This window comes from Phoxinus phoxinus (assembly GCF_949152265.1).
Source record: "Phoxinus phoxinus genome assembly, chromosome: 3".
In the NCBI taxonomy this organism is placed as follows: Eukaryota; Metazoa; Chordata; class Actinopteri; order Cypriniformes; family Leuciscidae; genus Phoxinus; species Phoxinus phoxinus.
In genome coordinates, this window is record NC_136878.1 from 14,971,717 (window position 1) to 14,996,652 (window position 24,936).

The 24,936-nt window shown below is 37.5% G+C and overlaps 1 protein-coding gene and 1 long non-coding RNA gene across 9 annotated transcripts in view; one reads left to right on the forward strand and one right to left on the reverse strand.

Annotated features, from left to right (window-relative positions):
* Nucleotides 1-24,936, forward strand: part of LOC306995506 — a 45,732-nt gene that overhangs the window by 214 nt on the left and 20,582 nt on the right. For 2 of the 7 annotated variants that reach the window (XR_013796876.1, XR_013796878.1), the window contains exons 1-7: nt 1,253-1,335; nt 1,438-1,466; nt 3,739-3,852; nt 4,044-4,133; nt 4,223-4,371; nt 5,762-5,878; nt 7,833-7,988. This is a non-coding gene — a long non-coding RNA (uncharacterized lncRNA). Of the gene's footprint in view, nt 1-1,252; nt 1,336-1,437; nt 1,467-3,738; nt 3,853-4,043; nt 4,134-4,222; nt 4,372-5,761; nt 5,879-7,832; nt 7,989-9,388; nt 9,459-24,936 lie in introns of those variants that run through there. The other 5 variants (XR_013796877.1, XR_013796880.1, XR_013796875.1 and 2 more) reach the window with 5 other exon arrangements.
* rorb (RAR-related orphan receptor B) lies at nt 1,329-24,135 on the reverse strand. Of its 2 annotated transcripts, none has more exons than XM_079607169.1 (10): nt 23,882-24,135; nt 7,921-8,006; nt 7,471-7,612; nt 6,331-6,750; nt 6,020-6,141; nt 4,213-4,345; nt 3,998-4,105; nt 3,733-3,843; nt 3,455-3,567; nt 1,329-3,330 (listed from the first exon to the last, which is right to left on the reverse strand). In XM_079607169.1, exons 1-10 carry the CDS (start codon nt 23,886-23,888, stop codon nt 3,172-3,174), a joined length of 1,401 nt encoding a protein of 466 aa, XP_079463295.1. In that variant the 5' UTR covers nt 23,889-24,135; the 3' UTR covers nt 1,329-3,171. The 2 variants fall into 2 exon arrangements, with proteins under 2 accessions (XP_079463295.1, XP_079463294.1); XM_079607168.1 differs by lacking the exon at nt 23,882-24,135 and adding an exon at nt 9,364-9,997.

The following is a 24,936-nucleotide window of genomic DNA, read 5'->3' on the forward strand; positions in this document are numbered from 1 at the left end:
CCATAACGCCCCATGCGGTCAAGTAGAGCTTGCGTCTGCGTTCACATACTTGCGTAGTGTATGTTTTGAACTTTAGTGCCTTTGTATTATTTTACTCCTACACAATAAGAAATACTTTGTGCTTATGTCAGTGTGTATGCGAACAGAATTTAAGAGGGTGTGGTGTTTTCAGTCAACATCAACCCAGAAACATTCAGAATAAAAACGAGCCCGAAACCAACGCCCCCACCCCGACCCTCGAGTCGTTGCCCACCCCCTTTCAGCAACACATAAGAAAACACAAAAGCCCAAAGGTTTCATTATTATGAACCAGCATGCAAGAATAACTGAACAACAATAGGCTAATAATATAATTATAATAAAATAAAAATAATCTTAGAATGCAAAGATGACTGTAGTAAATGCTTCCAGTTATTGCTACAGTACCTAACAGTGTCGAACCTCATATAGATACAAATTCATCTCGCCCTCATTTCACAGTCTAATACAAAAAGCCTTCATCATATGTTTGAAATGATTTCTGACTGAATCAATTTTCTGTAATGAGCATAGAAATAGATAGAGAGCAGCTTATTCATGCTCTGTATAAATAATCTAACTTACATAAAATCCATTTAATTTCAGGAGATGCTTAATAATTACATTACATTTTAATTTGGAGCTCAGGACTGGCACCATTGCTGGTACACTGCTGCACATTGATATTTACAGAGAGAGAGCTGTTTGCTGGGGTGTGCAATAAGAGATGCAGTGTGGCAATCGAGCCTGTTTCACCCCTCACCGATGGGTACACGCTTTACACATACACACACACACACCAAAGCCTTGTCTGGGTAGGTTTTGTATGTGAAGAAACCGCTGTGATTGTATTTAATTCCCTAAAAATGTCCATATTTCTTTTAAAATAGTACTCTCTTTCTATTGAAAACATTAAAAGAGAAGTCCCTGAGATGAGTGCCAAGAAAAAATGCACCCAGAAATGATTGTCTTGAACAGGACACTAACATTGAAGGAATTTGAAACATTCCCTTGAAGTTGGGCTGAGAGCGTTTGGTTCAGTAGGACTTGAACAGGTAGTATGATTGCTTCTCAGCAGACAACATTTGTGCATGTATTTAATACCATGTATCTGTAGTTATTAATCCTTCATACAGTAGTTAAGTGCTTTCAAGTGCATTTCACAATATAAATGCATCAAGATGTACAAAAAATTCACTGATCGGTGTAACCGAATGTCCTAGCTTGTGTATTTATCCTTTAGGAGCAGACATATGGCTTTACATCCTGTACATGCCAAGAGAAGGGGAAAAGCGCTCTTAGTATCTCCACCTGGTGGTAAGAGATGGTACTTTATGAGATTTATGTTTGGACCAAAAGGGTCCAAACCCAAATTGCCCTGTCTGAATTCCTCCAATTGAACTACCAATCTTCCTACAGTAGCTGCATTCGTGGTTCTATACTACAATGTGAGTACTCAAAGATGATTGTCATTATTACCACTTGCATTAAGCTTTTACAAAGTCTTTTAACAGTGGATTACAGCAGTTTAAGGATGCTCAGTGTATTGAAACATCTCTGTGCTTAAGAATGACTGTTAATGCTGTCATATTTAAATCTGCTTTCCTAAAATGGATTCTTAACCCGTTAAATTCCAAGACAATCACCTAATCCGAATTATATTCCTTTTTTACTCACAATTAAGCAATGTTCTCCCCCCAAAATAAATAAAATAAATACATAAATAATTAAAAACATGATTTTTTTTTTCCATTTATCCGGTAGGATCTTTTGTGTGTGTAGAAATTCTATTTGATTGTGATAAAATAGGATTAGTTTCAAATTATGATTAAAAATTCCAATGGAATTCCTGAAAGAATGTCTTTAAATTGGACAATGCTCCAAATGATTGCTTAAATCCCATGATTGTTATCGTTGAATTAAAAAAAAAATGTTTTAGATGTCTTCAGATATCCACCTTAAATTAAGTATTGCCAAACACAGTACATATTTTATCTAATGAATATGTAAATAAATTGATGTTCAAAATAAGGATGAGTACTTTACAATTAGCATATGGTTAAGAATACCACAGACCCGGTCTGACCTGGGCACTTAATGACAGATTAGAAATTATTGCTCAAATCAGAGAATCTACTATAAAGGCAGCAGAAAAAAAAGTTCAGTACACTTCATATCAGTGGCAGTAAATGATAGAGCTTATTTTGTTCTACTGTAGCTATTTATGCCTTCACAGACAGAGGGCTGCAGCTTCACATACACTAGTGCTGTTTTATTTTTGGCAGTAAGAACAGCATTTTGAGGCATTAAGAGCAAACGGGATTATAGATTCGTAGTAGTTCTGAGGGCTTCCCATAATGTCACATTTGACAGGATTGTTTTTCAGCAGTTACAGAAACTGATATTGCAGCTATGACTGACAAGATGGTAATCGGCCATACAATTTTTGTAAAATATATATCTCTATATTTTCGTATGGAAAATAATCATTATCAATTATTTTTCCACTTCAAAAGTCCTTAGTGGTAGGATTAATGTGGTGCTGTTTATACATATCTACATAGCCCAGACAAGGCTTTTAAACGTGACCAAACAAAGTTAGTCCCCCGTTAACCTTATACCAGTTTCAATTTCACATATTATGTACAGGTAAAACTACAAAACAAATACGAAAAATTACATTGACAAGGTACGGGCCTTTCAGGCCACCGTTGTTTTTAAATTATGACTAAAATATTAACAGAACAAAATTTAATACTGGAATACCGCTTTGTACTAAAGAAATGACTACATTATCATTTTTGAATGCACTCCCCACCTTCTCATTTCAATATAACAATATTTTATATAAAAAAGAGAGAAATCAAATTAAACAAATTAACTTACCAATTTAAAGACAGCTTAAATTGTCCTAAAGTCTGTACATTTCTTGTCAAACTGAAGGCGCCTTTTGCTGCTGCCGCATATATACATTCTTATGACTGTACCGGTGAAATTGAGTGCAGAACATTCCTAGAGTTTGTTGTTGTTGTTGTTGTGGCTCCAAAATCTGCGGATGCTGCGACACGGTGTTCATCTTCTGCAACACCTTCCAGGGACAGCCTGTCGATTGTTAAATGAAAGACGTAGAAGTGTGTGGGTAAACGTGTCCGGTCATTTGGGCATGACGCCAGCGGCGTCAGGATTGAAGAGCTCCTTATAGAGAGGAGGAAAGAGCATGTTAACGGTCTCTGGGTGGAGCTGCTGGAAGGCCTGAAGCTCCTCCGTGTGGAGAGTGCACAGAGCCGACAGCGTAGGGATCCGGCTTATCAGCTGCGAAAACAAAGACGGGTACAGTGGAATAAGGGTCAGATGCCTAAACATGATGAAACTGCATCTATTTAAGTCGTGATCAATTCCTGTCTGAACTGTGTCATGGTCACTTGAGACGTCCTACCTTGGCCAGGGCGTCCTCGTCCAGATGGTTCTTTTGCATGATGTGCTGCAGGGCAAAGTAGATTTTCTCTTGTAGCTTCTGCACTTTCCTGGGCTCCATTAACCAAGGCCGGTCTAGAAACGCAAGATAATTATATATAAATATCTGCTGGTGTGTGTGTGTGCTATGATATGTAGGTCAGGGTAAGTACTAAATGTTGATTTGACCACATTGATACTTCATGAACACATCTTTATGTTCCAACTAAGATACTTGTCAGTTTTGTAATCATGTCTGACCTGTAGAAATGAGCACCGCAGCAGAAAAAAGGGCGATCTCCTCTTCCGTTAACTGCAGTGAACACAAACTCTTGGCAAAGTCAAACACCGCACTGACCAGGTCGTCACAACCTGCAGGAGGTAAGTGTGTTAGAATCCATGCTTAAATTATCACTAATAATTTACAATTAATGCAGTTGTTTTGATTCACATGATGTTAAACTATATTTATAGCGTTTACATTTTTGTAATGTCGTAAATGATTGAGCATGGGAAATAGTTGTACCTAGAGCTTTAAATATCTGCATGCCTCCATATTTCCCCTCAAACAGAACCATGTTGTTGAGAGGGTTGAATGCCCGGCACATTCTGACCAGCACTACCTCCAGACAACCTGAGTTTGAGAGAAAAGTGTTAAGCAGGTCAGTTTGAATCACAAAATTTGTATTTACAGTACTACAGTCTTAATCAGTGTGTAATATACCATGGTCTGTTCTTTACCTGATTTCAGCAGTAATATCTGGTCGTTCTGGCAAAGCTCCATGAAGCCAGTGATGCGCTTAGCAAACTCGACCACGTACTGAATGGCATGAGTTATCTGCATAGCACACTGCTGCCACAACACGTCCCGTGTCTGAAACACACACACAGGCCTCATAGGTAAGCTTGTCATCTGTTTTGTTCAGGAGAAATTATTACATGCTTCTGGGAAACTTTTTTTCTCTGTTTATAATTGCAGTAATTTCTAATTTTAAAGTAGACTCTTATGCTCACCAAGGCTGCATTTATTTGATCAAAAATACAGTGAAAACAGTATTTGAAATATTATTGCAATTTCAAACATCTCTTTTTTATTTTAATATACTTTAAATGTAATTTATTCCTGTGATGGCAAAGGCAAGGCAAGGCAAGGCAAGTTTATTTATATAGCACATTTCATACACAGTGGTAATTCAAAGTGCTTTACATAGAAGAAATTAAAATAATTACATAGATAATAAAAGAAATAAGAATAATTAAAACAGTTTAGAAAATAAAATACAGTGCAAACAGTCGGACGAACAGTGGCACAGTGCTCATTCAGTAAATGCAAAGCTAAACAGTGGTAATTCAAAGTGCTTTACATAGAAGAAATTAAAATAATTACATAGATAATAAAAGAAATAAGAATAATTAAAACAGTTTAGAAAATAAAATACAGTGCAAACAGTCGGACGAACAGTGGCACAGTGCTCATTCAGTAAATGCAAAGCTAAACAGTGGTAATTCAAAGTGCTTTACATAGAAGAAATTAAAATAATCAAAAGAAATAAGAATAATTAAAACCGTGTCTGAGATGGAAGTGATTGAGCAGGTTTGCGGTGCCACTGGACCTACAATCCAGGGACGTCCTCTGCTGGGGTGGTGTCTTACACCAGTATTGCCCAATGGGCCCCCACAGAGCACGTTTCACTTTAGCTGTTTTAAACAAACAGCGAACCTCTATACTCTCCGTAGTATAGATAATCTTCACTCGCCTCGTCGGAGTGAAGCTCTCCCGTTCCCCTTCAAAATCTCTTCCAATCAGACCAAAGCAGATTTTTCTGCAGTCATTTCTCCACTCTTCCGATTGGTGAGGTGAACAAAAAATTTATATAGAATTTTCTGCACTCTTCTGTATAAAAGCTAAATTAAACAAGTAGAGTACACTTTTACTCTTTAATTTAGTTTTAAAAAGTAATGATTGAAATTTTGAGTGCTCATCATGAAAAATCACAACAAAAAAGGCAGAATCTGTAGTTTCCCATTTATGAAACATCCTTACAGAGCACACAGAATTCTGAAAATGTGATATCAGCAAATTGCTTTTGTGAGCTCTGCAATTCTCTCCCTGTATAGCAAATCTTCATAGGCACTATTTCAAAGGGCTTCTCGGTAATTACCCATAATCCATTTGACACAGGGAAATGAAGAGGGCTTGTAGTGCGTCTGGCACCCTCCCCTATTGTGCTTTGAGTGTTCGTTAGCTAAATCCGTTAGCTCTCTTGCTTTCTCTTTTTCTCCATATCAGTGCGAAAGCTGGATAGGATCAGCTCCAGGGGGCTGAGATACTCTAATGAACTCTGATCTCAAGCGTGCAATCTGACTATGAAGAGGGAACGAAGTGCGAGCAAAGCGGACTGAAAGGGTGAGAGAGTCAGCACCAGGTGTAAAAGCATGTAAATGAATGTACGACTGAGAACTAGGTGTCGTGAGGGGGATGTGGGGACAGCGGAAGTGTTTAGCATGTAAACTGAGGTATTTGCTCATTGAGAGAGTGACCTCGCACCTTGCTTTGGTACATCTTGACCTCTTCATAGGAGTGCGTCTGCCAGGCTAGCTGCTGAAGCTCTTCCGCTGTGTACTGACACGTCTCCAGGTGGGACTTTATGATGTTCTGTGCAATTCGGTCTGGTAAAAAGAAAAGCAGATGGGAATGACTGCAGTTGAGTTTTAAATTCAGTGCAATGTAAGGAAAATCAAATATTAGATCACGATTTCATGCAACCAAGGTAAATGCGTTTGCTAGAAATTGTCATACATCCATGAACCATGCAACTCGAGGGCCACATTTCCAACTGGCTTTACTATTAGTCCTACCTAATTCCCCCATAGACACTCCAGGTGCTAGCTGGCTATCTTGATAGGAGCCGTAGGTGAAAAGGTTGGGAACAGGGGTGAGATCATATATGGGTTCCTGCTTGATCTGCTTCATTCCAGTCATGTCCAGTCCAGACTGATCCGGGCTGGCCTGTGTGGAGTCCATGCCATAGTAACCTCCAGGAGCGCCGTTCGTCTGACCCTTGGGCATGTCTATAATGTGACCATTGGCGTATGTCCCTCCAATTTCATGGTTGAGGGTGCTGAGGCCGTTGGTGAGACTGGAGGAGTAAACACGAGCGAGGGCCTCCGCTTCGCCCGTCTGTTGCTGTCGCTGCTCCTGCAGCCTCTGTTGGTGTTTTTGAACCTCTGCATACAAGGAGTCTCTCTGTTTCTTGGACATGCGGCCAAACTTAACAGCTGATGGGGGAAGGCGAAAGAAAACAAATGAGATTAGTGCAGGTTTTAAAGCTATCAATAAGATCAATCCAGCTTGTCGACAAGCAGATTATTAGTATGGTTTTCTTTTTTAGAATGTTACAAGGTTCCTATGTAGTTCGGAAAAGTATGGAATTTCCAGGATGGAGAAGTATGGAAAAGCAGAGTATGGAAAATTGTGTTTCCAGACTATTGCCCCTATTCAGTTTTCTAAAATAAAGAATTTCTATAAAAATAAGTGTTTTCATGTAAAAGTTTAGAGATCATGCAAAACTAAGAATTATGCAAAGCTGTTTTCTTTACCATAAGCAAGTCTCTTTTGAACGTTGCTCAATTGCAACAGATAAAGGAGCAAACTAATTTAATTCAGACTGTACTTTGTTTTTTGGTGATCGTGCGACATCAAACCACGTTAATAGTATCAAACCAATGTGTCAGAGGTGAATATATGCAGTTTTATTCTGATGTTATCGGAGTTATCAAGTGCATGTTATCCCTTTGAGAAAACAAATGGGAAAAAAAAAAAACCAGATAACTGTACTATCCCACTATGCAGAAAATTATGCTGTACGAACGATTTATGTTAAATATGGCCTGAAAGGAGGTTTGGAAAATTCATTTAAAAGAGGTTTGAAAAATTTTAGTCTGGAAAAGTATGGAATTTTGAAATAGAAAATGTGTAGGAACCCTAAAATCTCTCACCATCCCGGGACATGCCTAAAGCCAGGCACTTTTGGAGCCGACAGTGCTGGCAGCGGTTGCGGTTTGTTCGGTCAATTAGGCAGTTGCGCTGACGGGGACAGGAGTAGGAGGCGTTGTTCTGTTGACTGCGCCTAAAGAAACCCTACAGAGGGCACAACAACAACAACAGAAGATTTAGATGCGTTACATGCAGAAAAATCACATATACACTGTCTAAAACAAAAAGAGTGGCAGAAATGATTACACTGCAAATGTATATTTTATTTATTTATGATGATTTGCTACTGCAACATCGACACTTACTGAACTGAATTGAATCAATTCAACACTGAACTGACTTATTGACTGATTAATGTTTGCAGTGTAGGACCATTTGGAAAAGTCCATGGATGGCTGAATCACATGGATGACTAACAAATGTACAGAAGAAAAGGCATATCTTTCACTGACCTTACAGCCTTCACATGTGATGACTCCATAGTGGATGCCTGATGACTTGTCTCCACAGATTTTGCATGGTATGACTTCAATTTGGGCTAAAAAACAGACAAAAATGAACAAAAAAATAAGGTTACATAACTATATACCTTTGTTCCTCTTTTGACCACCATCATTCTAACAGTGATCACTTTTAAAGTGGACAGGGATGTGCCTTTTACATTTTTGTCAAGACACTTTGACATTTTGTAATCTGTGGTTCTTGGAAGACAGAAAGAAAAACATGAGAGGCCATTCAAAGTCTAGTATTCTCTCAGGTTCTCTCAGTAAACCAGAATGGATTCTCAGTTGTGCTTTTGTCACCTCTTCTTCTATTATCCATTTTAAGCACAGTGTTTGAGAGATTGCCTTTATGAAAAACCTTGCACATGTACAAGGAAAAGGCTGGAGCAAGCTACAGTACACACTGAATTACGTAATCAGAACATGGCTAGTTGTTTAATGAGGAACCAAATACAAATACATGGCCGTGAGGCTCAGCTCCAACCTTTCCATCGCTTGCACGTGTGACTAAGATTTGTTAAAAAAAAAGATAAAAGGAGACAGAAAACCTTTAAGAGACAGAAAGAGCAAAGGAGAGGAACACAGAGAGAGAAACCCATCTCCCTGCTGAGACGGCACACTCACAATAAAGAGATTAGCCACCCAATCTAATCCTAAATTATTTCTACACATGCTTGTTCCCCTGCTCTCAACTGGCTTATCTGATGCAGCAATTCTCAATTAATCTTTCTTGCACTCAAAAGCAAATTCACATCTGCCTATAATGACATAAAAATGTACAAAAAAGAACAAATGTTATATTTCTCTTCCACTCTTATAGGTCACTTTATTCTTGTACATTTGCATTTATATACACATATCTATATATATGTCCCCCCTTTATGAACTCACAATTAGTATAAGCACCTGAAACAATGAAACAAATACATTGCAACAGCAGTCTCAGATGCAATTCTGATATAGTTTAGAAGTAGAGACCACTACAATGCGAGTTCCATGCCAGATCCATCACTGCATGCATTAATATAACTCTCCAAAAATGATCACAATATTAATAATTGTCAATCATAAGTAGTTTGAGCTGAGATTTAACTGCAGTATTAGCTTACACACATTTTTGCTTTAGATTAAATTAGTTCAGCATTGAAAAGATGCATCTGAGCTATGATTCTAGATCAAAATTATAACATTTCTTCCTTTTTGGAAATCAAAAAGTTACTAAATACACACAAAAAAGGCTATTTTTGTTACCTGCCATAATCATTATTAAGAGTAGCAAGTTGCTTTATAGAAGTGCTAAATTAAATGTTACTGTACTTGCTTAAACGTGACGTGAACATATTAAACTGCAAAACAAACTAAGACCTTTTTAAACCTGAAATGTTGTCTTACCTACAACATCTGTCTTCATTTTTAGACAGAAGCACTGTTGACGCAAACACACACCTGACTTGAGACCGCAGTATGAAGCTCAGAGGTTTGGAAGTGTGAGTGCATATCTAGTTATGTGTGTGTGTGTGTGTGTATGTGTGTGCGCTGCTAATCTGACTGTGAGAATATAACTCAAGGGAGACTGACTACTCTATGTATTACATGTTGGCCAGTTTGTATCTTATATTCATACAGTGAATAATATACACATTTCATGACTGAATGTGTACTTTTGTGCAAAATTTATTTCACATATGAAATGTTATGTTTGTTGTAAAAGTAAATACTCACTGTGAGCAATGTAATGGGATTAACACACACATACTCGTTAACTAGTCTGGGCTGTAGTACGGTAGCTCTTCCTGTCTCAGTCAAGCCCACTAGTTTTAAGCCATGTGTCTGTGGGTTTGGTGGATATGGGGGTGGGTGTTTGCCCCCAATGACCCTCAGCTACAGGAAGCACACGCAAGGTCATTTCCATGGCAATGTCACCTTGAGTTTACCCCTCTGTATGAAAATTTAAGCAGAATTGACTGTAAGTAAAAAAAAATACTAGGAGGAACATTTTAGTGTTCCACTGGGATAGGTTAATGCTGATGGATGCAAAACACTAAAACAAATGTTAAAAACTCAGTAAACATGATTGAAATTTTTTATGTAATTTTTTTTGGCAAATTGATTTATGTCCTTTATTTATATTAAACATCTAATCTTTGCTAGATATATATTTATATCTAATTCTTTTTATTTTACAGTACAATAGTAATAATATGAAAGTAAGCTATATTATTTTTATATAACATTTCATTTTGAATTATTATGCAGCCATTATAAAAAAATGTGTAATGTAAATGCCTTTTTTTTTTTGCAAATTGCTTTGTACCTTTTACTATTTTTACTCACAGATAGTTAGATAGATATATAGATATATAGATAGATAGATAGATAGATAGATAGATAGATAGATAGATAGATAGATAGATAGATAGATAGATAGATAGATAGATAGATAGATAGGCTATTGCCACAAATATACCGTGCGACTTGCGACTGCTTTTGTGATCCAGGGTCACAAATTAAAGAAATATTCCTTCCTGTTCCAATTTCACATAGACGTCCTCTACCTGCTTTGCATCAAAACTGAAACAATTTTGCCTAATAGAAACTTATGAATGCTCCTGAGTGTTTTAATTTGACTCCATTACAGAATGAGTTATGTACACTTTAAGGGCTCTTCAGATAGGTCAGTTACTCTGTTATCACGGCATTTCATCTTGAGGCGCTAATACTATCATCTGCAGGGACTGTGGTTCACATTAAAACATGTGAAAATAGTTTTTCAAAAAGAAAAAGTAGCACACCCTGTCCTTGCTTTTAAGGTCATTGCATTACAGCATGATGTTTTATGCCCTGGTACTTAAATCTTCAGGCTTTGTGTGTGGTAACGAGGACTGTGAGTTTTGTGTGATTGGCCCCAGACTCAGAACACTGGACCGGTTCCTCTCATGACCCACTTTGACCAGTGCCAGAGCCAAACTGGGTCAAACAAACACAGAGACTTGAACCTGTTGTGAACGCAATCAGACACAAAACGGTGTTATAAAATACTCGTTTAACTTTAAACTGCACACGACAGACATCAAGTTATTTATAGCCTGTTAAAAGCAGTGCGCTGGATCGCTAGGCCATGGCAATATTGACCACCGATAAAATATGCCATGCTACGTGTGTTGATGTTGTGTAAGTTTAGTTGCTATTTTCAAGTCAAAATTTGGATCTACATGCTAGCTAAACGAATGATTTACAGATGAAAGTGGAGAAATATTCAGTTAATGTGTGTTCAAACGTTTTGTGTGTTACATATGACAGTGATTTGGTCTGAATGAATATATTGGATGAGTCTGTTTGTGTGAGAATGGCCACAGGGCCTGTGTGTGTAGACCTGTCATATGAAATAAGGAGACGTCCGTGTCTGTGTCACTGTTGCCAGGACGACCACAGCCTCCCTGGGTTTATGGGTAGGAGGCCTGTATAGTCTGCCTGTCAGAGCAATCATCCACACCACCATGACATTCCAACAGGACATGATGTCATCGCCATCCCTACCAATACAGCAATGCTGCACATTTGTCATTGTGGTACCTATACAGATTTTATTTCCTTAAAGGATTAAAAACCTAAAAGGACGAGATGAAATATGTAAATAGAAAAACCTAGAGGGATGTAGCGCCGGGTTTAACTACCTCTTTAAATGTTAACATCTTAGTGTTGCTAAAACCATTACAGATTTGCAAATTAGTTTTCTATTTAACTACACCAAGATACGTGCATTTTGCATCTGTCAAAATGCATCAGTGCTGAACCAAGGAATCAGAATTAGTGTGCACACGTTATATATTCATAAACGACGCAATTATGTAAAGAAAAAGCAAAACTAAGTGTGTGGTTGTTCTTGTAGGCTGCTAGGCTCCTTGCACCTGTCCGCGGTTACGCATAAGGGTTAGGCCTATCAGAGGGTTACGTAAGAGAGGGAGTGCAGCGCTGGCGATTCCATGGTTAAGAGGAGCTCAGCCCTGCAGGCTTAGCCGAGGACAGACAGGAGCTGCCGAATACCGCACACATGCTAGTCTCACAGTCAGCGACAGCAGCTTAGCACACTCAAGTTACTGAGTGGGAACTAAAAGATTCATAAGGAGAAAATGTTTTGTGTGTATATTGCATCAATAACGTTGCTATTTACTGTACATCTGAAAAATTAATGTTCTGTCATTGTTTACTCACCCACATATATATATATATATAATCTTTTAAAGCCATCCAATAACGATTGTGTGATTAAAAAGTTTAAGCGAAATTAGTCTTTATTCAATCTCCTGTTCATATAATCCATTGTATGGCTTGGAATGGCTTGAAATATAATATATAAATAATTTAAAGAACTTTTATGATACGTTGGTGTGTTTTTTTTCCAATGTGGAGCTTAACAACATTATTCACTGTTTCGCAGCCGTATTCACTCATTACACTCTTAAAAAAGGTTCTTTATTGGCATTGATGGTTCCATAAATAACCTTTGTTTACACTTTAGATTATAATTAAATTCTCACTGTTAACTAACTATTAACTATGACTTTTGCCTCAATAACCCCCTAATTACTGCTTATTAATAGTTAGTAAGGTAGTTGTTAAGTTTAGGTATATGGTATTGGGTAGGATAAAGGGATGTAGGATATGGTCATGCAGAATAAAGCATGAAGATGTGCTTAATAAGTACTAATAAACAGGCAATATCCTAGTAATATGCATGCTAATAAGAAACTATAGTTAATAGGGAGAACACTTAAACTGAAGTGTTACAGAACCTTTAATATGGAAAATTTCCATTCAGTTAAACTGTAAATAAAATGTTCTTCACAATAAGAACGGAAAGGTTCTTTTCGCAACCAAAAATGGTTCTTCTAATGGCATCACTGCAAAATAAAAAAATCTTTTGGAACGTTTATTTTTAAGAGTGTATATGGAAACGGGTTTATGGAAACGAGATTCTTTAATATTTACTTTTTTTACTGTATATGTTTAACAGAAGCAAGTAAGTCATATAGGTTTGTAACAATTTTCATAATTTTAAGCGAACTATTACTTTAACACACACACACACACACACACACACACACACACACACACACACACACACACACACACACACACACACACACACACACACACACACACGTGGATTGTATAATTGATTCCTAATGATATGAAGCTCTTTTCTGTCCCAGGAGTAGTTCCCTCTCTCTCTAAATAGTTCTTTAATTAGCTTCATTAAAGTGGATATGAGTACCCCTGCAACTCAATTTATCATCACGCACACACACCCGTACACGCTGGAGAACACTGATAAATATTTGCTGTCGATACCAGCTGTCTGGGTGACAGATGTGTAGCAAGACAGCCAACCATGCAATCATTTTGTAATTCATAACTTAAATAATACCATCACTTGTGCGGTGTCTTGAAAATGATAAAGTGATGTAACTTAACAGTATTGTACCAACAGCTTCCTTCTGATTTCTGCCTGTGCGTGTTATACTATTCTTGTGTATTAGTTTTATGAGATGATGATCTTATTTATCAGTTGCCTCAAATGATATCCCCAAACTTTGTTTGCAGCATTCCTTCAGGTGCTGATAATGTTACCGTCTTTTAATTTTAGCCTGCAGATGGAAGGCCATTTGAAGTCTTTGTTGTAATTCTTGCCTGTATGCATATGATAAGATGTTGTTTTGTCATTTGGCATCTGGCCCAATGATATTCCAAAGCCTTTTTGGGATATGCTAAACAGTGATACTAATACATCGTGTAGGTGGGAGATTATCTTCAGCTCTCACACTTGTGAGCATGTCAACAATCCACGTCTCTTTAATACAGACAAATATTAGAGGACGCAATCATACTCAGAATGCCTGAGATTGTCCAACGCAGACAAATGTGCATGTATTTTTGAAGGGTGAGCTGGGGTGAGAGGGTAGCTGTAACGGCAGCTTGTCACCATTAGGTGGCACATTGTCCAGATTGACAGAGGCCTAGGGGGAAGTGGTTGGAGAGGGGCAGCCTGCGACAGCATGTGGTGTTCATCCATGTTTTACATCATTTCCTTCAGGGAAGGACTCTGAGATGAAGGCCCTGGGCACTTAGATACTAAACAGCTTTCACTGTCAGCAACATTAGCATTCTGATTCTAACATTGATCCCACTGTGTATTGCTAAGAAAATAATTAGGACAATTCCACAGGGAAATAGAAGAGATATTCCACCCAGTGCTTTAACATATTCAGATATATGTATCTGACCTCCTGCAATATCATTACTTAAATATCACTTATAAAGTCTTCAAGTTTGCAAGAGATCAGCTTCTGTACATGCAGCCTAACAAGCCAAACTTCCCAATACATCCGTATGAAACCCCTACAGCATAACTAATCTTCCGGGCAGTCTCGTGGCTCATTGATATAATCCTTGACATGAAATCCTTAGCATTTGGGTTCTTGTAAATCATGTAAATGAGCTAATAATTAGCGTATATTGTTGTGAAACCCAGGATTGTTTAATCCATTAGAATGCAATTGCTCTGCATCTCCTTGATTAGCAAAAAAAAAAAAAAAAAAAACTGCCGTTATTCTGCTACTTTTTCAGTCCCAGCACATCTGTTTAACATGTTGACATTTATTCAAATGAATGTACGTATATGGCTATATGCTAACATACTAATTAAGTTCAATTTTGCGTTACATTTCAGGCCATTTTGGTAAAGCCATCAGTGTCACCTGCTTGCACTGTAGATCTTTAAATCTTTGTATGATAGTACAGGCTAACTTTATCACTGACCTCTCAGCTTCAGATGGCCCTCTGACACTCTGATTTTTGTGATGTCAAATAAAGACGGTCTCATTATGCATAATAATACCCGTATCCCCATTCATTATTATAGTTAACCGAAACTAAAACCATGAAAAAGTAGAAGTGACCCGTGTTAGCAGGATCCCAGGGCATGCTCTCTCATAATATTTATTTGTTTGTTTGTTTATTTATTTTTGCAAAATGGTCTTTTGTGGTACCATCCACACATGCAAAGTTGGTTGATAACATAACTTCAAAAACGTAATAGCCTGGTAAACAATTAGAACACTTGTTTACATAGGATATATAATGTATTTTATATTATTTAAGCACCTGGAACAGTATCAGTTTGACTTAAATTTCTACCTCAAAGTGCCATGGGAAGTCAAACTAACTTTTTCTTATATTGAAATTGTTTATGTGATGTTTTCTCCTCTTTTCATAATTTTTTTTAGTTTATGTAGCTGTTTCAGATTACGTTTGACTTTCTCCATAGCGTTTTAAAGTTGTACATTCTCAATAGAGTCCAAATGGGTCGCGATAGGAGAAGCTCGCACAAATCTTCTCACACTTTTGGAGCGCGCTGTTGAACGTACGCACATGATGCAGTGATTCACGCACCACTCCTGTAAATAAACTGGGCTTCAGTCATATTGTGCTTGGTCCGTTCAGCTCAGACGGGAACTTAACTCTTATAAAAGCTCTGAATGGGCAATGTATATATATGATTAATAATTCTGTTTCCATTAATTGTGGTATATATTGGTACACCTCACCCCCCCTGCAAACTACGCCCATGTGCCAAGGCAACATTTCTCATTTCATTTAACTTGATATACTAAAATAACTTAACCTGAAATAAAAATGTATAAAAACTTTATTGACATATTTAAACATAATTAAAAATGACAAAAAACGACAAAATAACAAAAACTTTAATATTAAAATTAAAAACAAATTCAAAATATTAATAAACCCTATAATAGTATCTCATTTATACTAAAATTACAGTGACCCCACTGCATTGGCTGTCTTTGCATCTTCATACACGTGTGAATGAAAGAGTAAGACGTTAAGAAAGTGCTCTCTACTGTATGTGCAACATTCCCAAATCATCTTGCTCCGCCACAGTGTGTGACAGAGTTTGCTGGGATTATTTCTCTGATAAGTATTTGTTGATGAGGCTGCAGGCATTTCCCCATTGGCTTGTCATCAGCTGTGCCAGACTCAGGCATCTTTAATCTGAGATGTGATTGGCCGCCTCAATGAGGCTACAGAAGGGGACACGCTGGCATGCATCCAACATTTCAACCATATAAAACAACATATATCTGAACCTACAGAACTCTATACTACATACTCTGCGTGTTTAACCAGTCAATGTATGCTACAATACTGAATTTCATCATTGCAGTTAGTTACAGAAAGTATTAAGATACCAGTAAAACTACTCTACTGAAAGAAGTCTCTTATGCTCACTGGGGCTGCATGTATTTGATTAATAATACAGTAAAACAACTGTGAAATACAATTACAGTTATAAAATTCAGCATCACATATGGTCCTAATATGCTGATTTGGCTGACTTCTTATCAATGTTAAAAAGAGTTGTTCTGCTTAATATTTGTGTGACAACAGCAATACTTTTTTTCACTCTAACATTTGTGAAATAAAATGCTGGAAAAGTTGAAGTGAATTTATGTGTACATACATACACATCTGTGTATGTATGAATTAGTAATGCTACTACATAAAAAGCATTTAACCAAAATTAGTGTTTTTAGCATTTTGACATCTCAGCTTCCACTAAACAACTTTACAGAGGTTCTCCAACATTATATATATATTTAAATTGTAAATGAAAATTTAATTTCTTATTTAATTCTCTCTTTCTTACACATTGTGTGTATTTTGCAACGTATTAGTATTGCGAAATTCCCAGTTTTTTTTAAATACTTTGTCTAATATTTTGTATTAACATGTTTTAGGGCAATTTGTAATCAAACAATGATAGCGATGCAATAACTTGGCAAAGTTTCATAACAATATCTCATATTTCAATATTATTTAGTTGTTACCCTATTCACCTGTTGTGTCTCCTAGTGAGATACAGCAGTCAAGAAGGAACACAGTACTAGCAAACAGCACAGAGACTCTGTGACCACCCGTGATTTTATCGCTGTCTGTGTGAAAAGCTGCATCTTTTATCTCAGAAAATTTGACAAAACTGAATTACTGGAAGTCAGAAAAAAGAAACCGAATTAAGAAACTGCATGGAAGTCAGTTCTGATCATGTGAGTGTAACCGTTTACTAGCCACAAAAGGACTGGTGCTTCATAAGTCTGACCTTTATGACCTGCCCGGCCTCCACCAACACAAACTTATTGACCTCATCAACCTTTGAACTTTCCTTTTAGACATGTGTGTGGTGTGTGTGTGTGCGTGCGTGTGTGTGGGTCTGTCTGCATGTGCAAAGCTGGAATGAAGTGTTTTCAAGTTTAAGTTTTTTTTAAACATTTTACTTTGTTTCAGTTAACGTTTATTTTATTTTCATTTATGGAGATGTTTTTATGATTTTAGTTTCAGTTTTAATTAACTATAATAACCCGAATAGGTAGGCATAGTGAGCTTATCTTATTACGTGTTTTTGATAACCATTTATAGGTTGTTTCTTGTTGAAAGCTAAGTATATGCAGAAGCTTCATAGAGTGAGATATGTCACTGTGGCCCAATGGGTTGTGTGTGTGTTTGTGTGTGTAAACTGTTAAAGTGGGTTAGTAAGTCACTCAGCCTAAGGGTAGCATAGCCGTGTCATATCTGGGTGTTAGGACAGTGTCCTCTCTCACTCTTCAGAATTACATAATCCTACATGATTGGTAAAAGGAAGTACCGGTATATGGATGCAGTGTAATGCAGAAAAGATGACTTTAGATAAGGAGCTATTTAATTGAATGAATCAGAAACAATACACAGTGAAAAATGTTTTGTTGGATAACTTAAAAAAATGCTTAATGTGGAACTCTTTAAAGTAACAGGTGTTATATTCCAAAAATGTTTTAATATGATCAGTGTTGAAAATAGAAAAAGTAATATTCTCTCTCAAATTAGATTATTAATGTTTGATAAAACTCATGGTAATTTCTTGAGTGCCCCCCGTAGCTGACATGCCTCTGATTATTGCCTTTTTAAAATATCTGTACATATATATTTATTGGTTTATGGCATTTTTGTAACACATTACATGCAATGGAAAAGGATGCTGTCAGCAGCTAAATATAGATTTATAGTTATAAATGTCCCTGATAATCGTTCAAAATGCCTGTTCTCTAAATGTTGGTATCTCGTAGTGTGTGTGTGTGGTGCGTGTGTTCTGCATGCCTCTTTACGGCTTCCCTCTCAGGACGGGATGGTAATAGCTTGCCTTAGGCCACAATTTAATTCCATGTAACAAGGTCCTTCCCCAAAGTGGCCCCAGGAGCCCCTCTCTGTAAGAAGCAAATTGATCACAATCTAAGGGCCTCTCTTCACCTGAGAGCGCAGTCTCTCTCTTTCTCTCGGCCTCGTTCATCTCCCTTGAACACTCTATCTCAGTATCCTTATCTGTCTTAAGCTTTCTCTAAGATCACTTTTGCTCTTCATCCAAATCTCTTTAAGGGCCTCTGTTTCAAAAGCTCGCACAAACAGTTCTTCTGTTACACACCTTTTGTTCGACATTTCCTCTTTACACTCAATGCCGTTCCTAATGTAATTTTCCTACAGGCTTCTTAAAACAGATATAATCACATTAGCATGCTTTAAAAATCTGGTTCAAACAGTTCACTGTGTAAGCGTGTGCATGCAGTCAGGAGTCTTTAAGCACACAGGAGGACTGAAGGTGCAATGGATCTAAGCTAATGAGATTTCTATGTATATACAGGGAGGTTTGAATGTTTAAAAGAAACCCCACTGAAAATAAAAAAATGGAAATACTTTTTTTTTTTTTTTTTTTTTTTTACATGAGCAGGAAATATGTAAGATTCTGCATTAACAGGTTGTTAATTAAAAAAGCACATTTTTGCCATTGAGTGCTGCAGCAAGTGTTAAACATACTTAGAAATTCAAATTGCCACACAGATTATGCTGATAAAATAATATATAGTGATATAAGCATTTGCAGTGGTCTCTTTTCTATAGACCTCTCCATGGACATGTCTGTCTATGACCAAACAAGTCTTTGCAAACTAATTTTCTGATGCAACTGAAAGTGAAAGAAGTGAAAACTAACTGTGAGCATTGGGCACACAAACCTATACACTTTAGGAGAGAGAGAGCTTCAATCTAGATCCGATTTCTGTGTTACATATATGTGTTTTAATTCTTTCTAAAGCGAAAGACAAATTTTCTCCTTCCTCCGTGCCAGAGGTAGAAAAGTAAGCCTTACAGCAGAAAGTTGCTTTCTGGACAATATATATCATGCTGAACTGACTTTGGGATAAAACCAGCTCCATTTTAAAAACCTTACAGAACCCCCCCCCCCCCCAATATCGTAAGCTCAGAATGCAACATCACTGTTATGTAGAGGAACGGTCCCAGTGGTGTCAGGTCCCCTTCTGCACCATATCAAAAGCCCCAGGTGTCACTATCCAAAGCACACATTACTGAATGAATGAACACCTAGTGAAGGGCGAGACCAGTCGAAGAGAACTAATAAAACCGAAACGCAGCAAAGCAGAGAAAACATGCAGAAGTACAGCAGGGAGGGCAAAACGAAAACATTAAAGGGACATGTTTAGCCTTACAATCCAGTCTCTCTCAGAGCTTCTCTCTCATGCAAACTCAACAATCTCAAACAAGGGCTCTGCCAACATATGACACACTCTAGACGATACCAAGATGTGTTCACAAAAACACTACAGGGGACAAAAGCCGACTTGGTCACACTCGGAAATAGATGTCAAGACACTATCTGGTTTGTGTTATGTAGTCACCTAGAAAGTAAAGTTCACCTCTGATCTCAGTATGCAGTTACGATTATTAGTAATACAATTACGTTGCATTCAGAATTTTTTTATTTAAAGTGTAAATGCAGATAAAAATGAGAGTAAAATAGATCGGAAAAATAACACATACCGAATTGATTAGTTTTGTGCTGGCTGTGCAACTCTGTTTCTGCCTCACTTTTGGGGATTACATATCTTGGTTTTCTTTGTGTAATCTTTCTCAGGTTACGTAAGAGCAAGCCATTAGTCAACCAAGCAAAGACTAGCGGCTACTATAAACAATTGACCAGATCATATTAGTACCTATATAAACCTGGGCTTTAAACTGAAAGATCAGACAGACCCTCTCTTGCAGTTTCACAGTCTGATATATTTTAAGATTTTTACATTTCACATTGGATGTGGCGGTAACAGCTGGTTATTGATAGTTTTACTTAGTTAATGTTGGCCTACTGCCTGGTTAGAGATTTGGAACGGTTTGCAATGCGTAATCCATGTCTGTGATGTTGTCATGTGTATGGTGTCAGTCAAACAAACAATGCTGTGCTTATTGATCTGCCTCCAAACTGCAATATGAAAAACACATTTAAAAGGAAAAAAAAAACACGTTGGTAAGCTATATATATATATATATATATATACCCAGTATGTTCATGGGACAAAAGATCTGTCGACTGGATCCTACACTTCACACAGCTATAATATCTATACACACGATTTATGTTAGTTTACAGTAGGAATAAAGCTTATGGTTGAGTGGGCCATGCATATTGATCCTACTCTTTCGCAAGCTGAGCCACGCAACGTCAAGCAGGTCGATGGAGAGATGGCCTCACTCTGGAAGCCAATGTGATGCTAAAAGCTATTGGCATTAGCAGTTCATGCGTAACTGTCTCTCTTTGTGTCTGTGGCTCAGAGTTTCAGGCGTGCAGCAAGCACTGAAATGAGCATGGACAATGCAACAAGGCAACGCAGCTCAGAGGCATTTTTGAAAATCATGGTCAGATATGAAGTAAACAGAGGCCAGATATGTTTCTGTGCTTTAAAGACAACCGACCAAAACGCGGGTCAAATTTGTTTAACTTCTTGTGCTGTGTGTGTGTGTGTGTGTGTGTGTGTGTGTGTGTGTGTGTGTGTGTGTGTGTGTGTGTGTGTGTGTGTGTGTGTGTGTGTGTGTGTGTGTGTGTGTGTGTGTGTGTGCAAACGCAGTTTTAATGTGATCTGCGTGCGACAGAGTTGTGGGAAAACTAACACCAGCCCTGAAGCAGCTCTGCACACTGTAATGGAGAAGACAAGGTTTGGAGCGGATGTAGAGCTAGAGTTACTAGATTGGGTACCACAGTCCATCAGATATTTGCATTGGAAGACACTGCAAGTTTATCTCTGATCAATGAAGGAAACTGATAAATGTTTTTACCAATAGGGCACATCTCAGTGTACACAAGTGACACCCTCAAACACAAAAACAACAAACAAGTGCACTAATGATGTGTTACTACCATAAAGACAGTTTTAGTACTTAATCATTTTCTACCTCTTATAAAAACTATTTTTGTACAATTAATATTTAATATTGACAACAATCTATATGATACAAAATAGATGTTTTAATATTCATTTAATATAAATAAAATCATAGCTGTTCCCAAACACCTAAAACTTTTAACCCAAAAAGAAAAATTCCATCATAGCATATACCATATATGACTTTATTTATTCAATGAAAAGAGAAGTTGGGTAAAAAAAAAAAAAAAGGTCTCAGTCCCCAGTACTTCAATTGTATGGAGAAATTAAGCACAAAAAAGAGAAAATAATGGTGACCAAGACTTTCATAATATATTTTGTGTAGCACCAAAAAAAGTTTTTTAGGTTTGGAACACCACGAGGGTGAGTAAATTATGATTTGTTTTATTATTTATTTACTTTTTTTTTTTTTTTTTGACGGACTGGCCCTTTAAGAAAAAGCTTGCTGCCTAACAGTAGTGCACGTCCATAATCAGCTCATAAGGTGCATCAACAGACAGATACATTAATTATAAACAAACATACGGATTCAGTGTGTGGTAATCAACACCCACCATTAACTAGAAATAATTAATAACTATGTGTCACTTTTACTACCTATATATCAACAATCACAGTGACAGATTTTACGCAGGTTTATTTTTCTAATTATATCGACTAAAATGTTTCTCTGTCGATTGATTGAGGCACGCAAAATGTAAGGCAGAAGAATAAACGGTAATTTAAAAAAAGTTAAACATTTATTAATCCCATCACTAATTAAAACAAATAGCAATTTCGTCCTGACACTGAAATTTAAAAGACAAGTAAAACGCAGGCTAATCTAGTCTAAAACATATATGCTATCTGGTTCGTATTTCTGAACACAATGCCCATGCAAGGAACAAAATAATAATTGGATATTTTATAAGTTTGTAATAAGATTACCTCACACAGCGAAGTAGTTTAATTATTATTTTAAAATCGTGAAGCCCGCGCAATGACTGATGTCAATGTCGGAGAGTCGGGCTCCGTGAGAGGCCCCAGATACTGATGTGATTCTTTCTGACACGGTCCTCTGGGGCTCAGAAAGAGAGAAGCAGAGAGGTGCTCTGGGGGCGTGTATAGGTTGTGAACTTGTGACACAGAGATGGGGGAAAAATATGAGTTTTTGGTGTTTCCCAGGGCACGCGCACTCAACTTTTTTCCTCCTTGCAACGAATAAGCGACGAAAAAAAAAAGCTGCATAAACTTACAGATTTTAGCTATTTATGGCCTTTTGGAAAGAATCCAGGATATGTTGATTCATGTATGCTAATGTGATGCGCGTGCGTTGTGTGCTGTATTAATTTTTATATTTTACCATGAAACTAACATCGAATAACTAAATAACAGCAGAAGAAGCTATTTGAATCAATCAGTTGACTTTGAGCAAAATCTTTTCATCTGTATTTTAATTTGGTTTCTAGTTAAACATCTGCATTTCTTTTTGTAATAATATGCCTGTATTTATCAGTTCAATGATAACGACCTGCATGGCTACGAACTGTAAATGGGCTATTCTATTGCCTAGATCTAAATATTTAGAAAAGGTTTATATCTATTTCAAAATATCATTCATAATCTAAAATAGGAATTTAAACGCCAATGGCAGAGCGTAACACTTAAACGCATAAAATAGCCTACGACAAATAGGCTAATGGAAGTGTTCTGACTTTGAAATTAAATTTACAAGACACATTCTTCTGTTCTTCTTGTACTTTATTATTGAAGCATATCTGCCGGTTTTCTTTACAAAAGGTCAATAAACACTTTTGCGTTCATCCATTCAGGTGTAGGCTAACTGCAATAAGTCCGAAAAGAGCGCGTGGGATGGGCAAAGCGCGCGCTGCTCCACGCGTGTGTGAACTCTACTCGCGCGGACATTGCTACTGCACTTCGACGCTTTCAGCGCGCAGCGGCGCCTGACTGACGGAAATGGGTCAGTAGATCGCACGACACTAACTCCACTTTACCCACACAGTGATGGTCTGACCGTCTGCCTTAACACTTACAAAAATACCTTGAATAAGTTTCGATACAACTATTTCCCAAATGTGATATCCTGCAACAGTCTAAAAAAGCAGCAATTTCTCACATGCATATAAATTAAACACAAAGCCCAATGCTCAGATTAAGATACATAATTGTACATTTTCAGTGGGATGTAGCCTATTTATAGGCTCATAAATAAATTCCCACTCTTTAGAAAAGTTGGAGTAAAGTTGTCTCAGATGAACTGTCTGAGAAAGTCGCGTGCACTCCATAAACACGAGATTGGGAGTGATGTGCGTTTCCTTTCTCTTCGGATGTCTTACAAGCGCATGAGTATAAAATACAGCTGACCAAAAACACGTTGTTGTTGTTGTTTTTATTCATGATGTGCACATTAATCTTTCAGAGTTCTGTAGGCTATCATATAGGCCTATCGCATATGCATCACTTCAGTATGACTTTAAGAAACAGACAGAACCGGATGGACTATGGTCTCTGAGACTAAAAAGACACCCTTATACTTTATTATTCAAATGAGCTGTCACAAACAGTTGTATTCCTACCTCGCATAGTGGTGGCGACTCGATCCCGAACGTTTCAGTCATGAAGAAACAAACATAAACCAGAGTAAAAAAACAAAATCCTCGGTGGTGAAGTTTGGTCTCGTCAAAGTAGGAGACTACTGTGCAAAACCATTCCAGAAGTGAGTGAAGCGGAGCTCGAACTCTTCAGTTGTGCGGTAAGGCCAGCATGCGGGTTTTCACATGACATCTGCGAGCGCATATACCCAACGGAGGTTTTCACTGCCTCCGTGAGCGCAGGGGAGAGCGCACAGCAGGCTGAAGGCAGCCCGGATTGGGCTGACACTTTTCGCTCCGCCCACTTTCTAGCGTCTTCAGAGGCATGGAGCAGAGACGGACACTGTGCGGTCTGCGCGTACGCGAGCGCGGCGCGGTGTGGGGCTTTGAGTTCATGCACAGACTTCGTTTTACAGCAGCGCTTTGAAGTCAACAGAAAAAAATGTAAAAACCTTATTCTACCTATCATGTTATTATCCTTTTTTGTTTGACCTTTTCACGGATTGCTTTAACTGTTAGTAGCTAGTAATGGTAGAAATAGCCATTATTTAAGGCCTAGTCTGAATATGACACATGAATTGTGTTGTGCATGGTTGGGCATAACGGAGTAAAAATATGTGCATGTCGAAATATTGTGCATTTTTTAGTTTTTTATGTATTTAAGTGTCAAACAAACTTTATGGCAGTGCGTAAACACTATTGTAAAATAAATATTTTATAATTTAGAAATATTGTCTGCTAGAGAGAGCAAACCACCTTAAAATAGGCTACATACTATCCCCCTCCTACACACAAACCATGGGCTATTTTGTATCCTGTCATTTAAAAAAAGAAGAAGAGTATCTTCTTTTTAATATCTGGTGTCTTAATGATGGAGATTTGGCACTCCAATACAGTGTATAAGAAAACAGAAGCCCTGCAACCAGATTATATAGCTACTATACATATCATAATGACCCACAGATGTGTTCTTTGAGAAATTCACCTGATCAGCAAAGATGGGTCAGTAAGATGTTTGATTAATGTACAGTAATATTTTT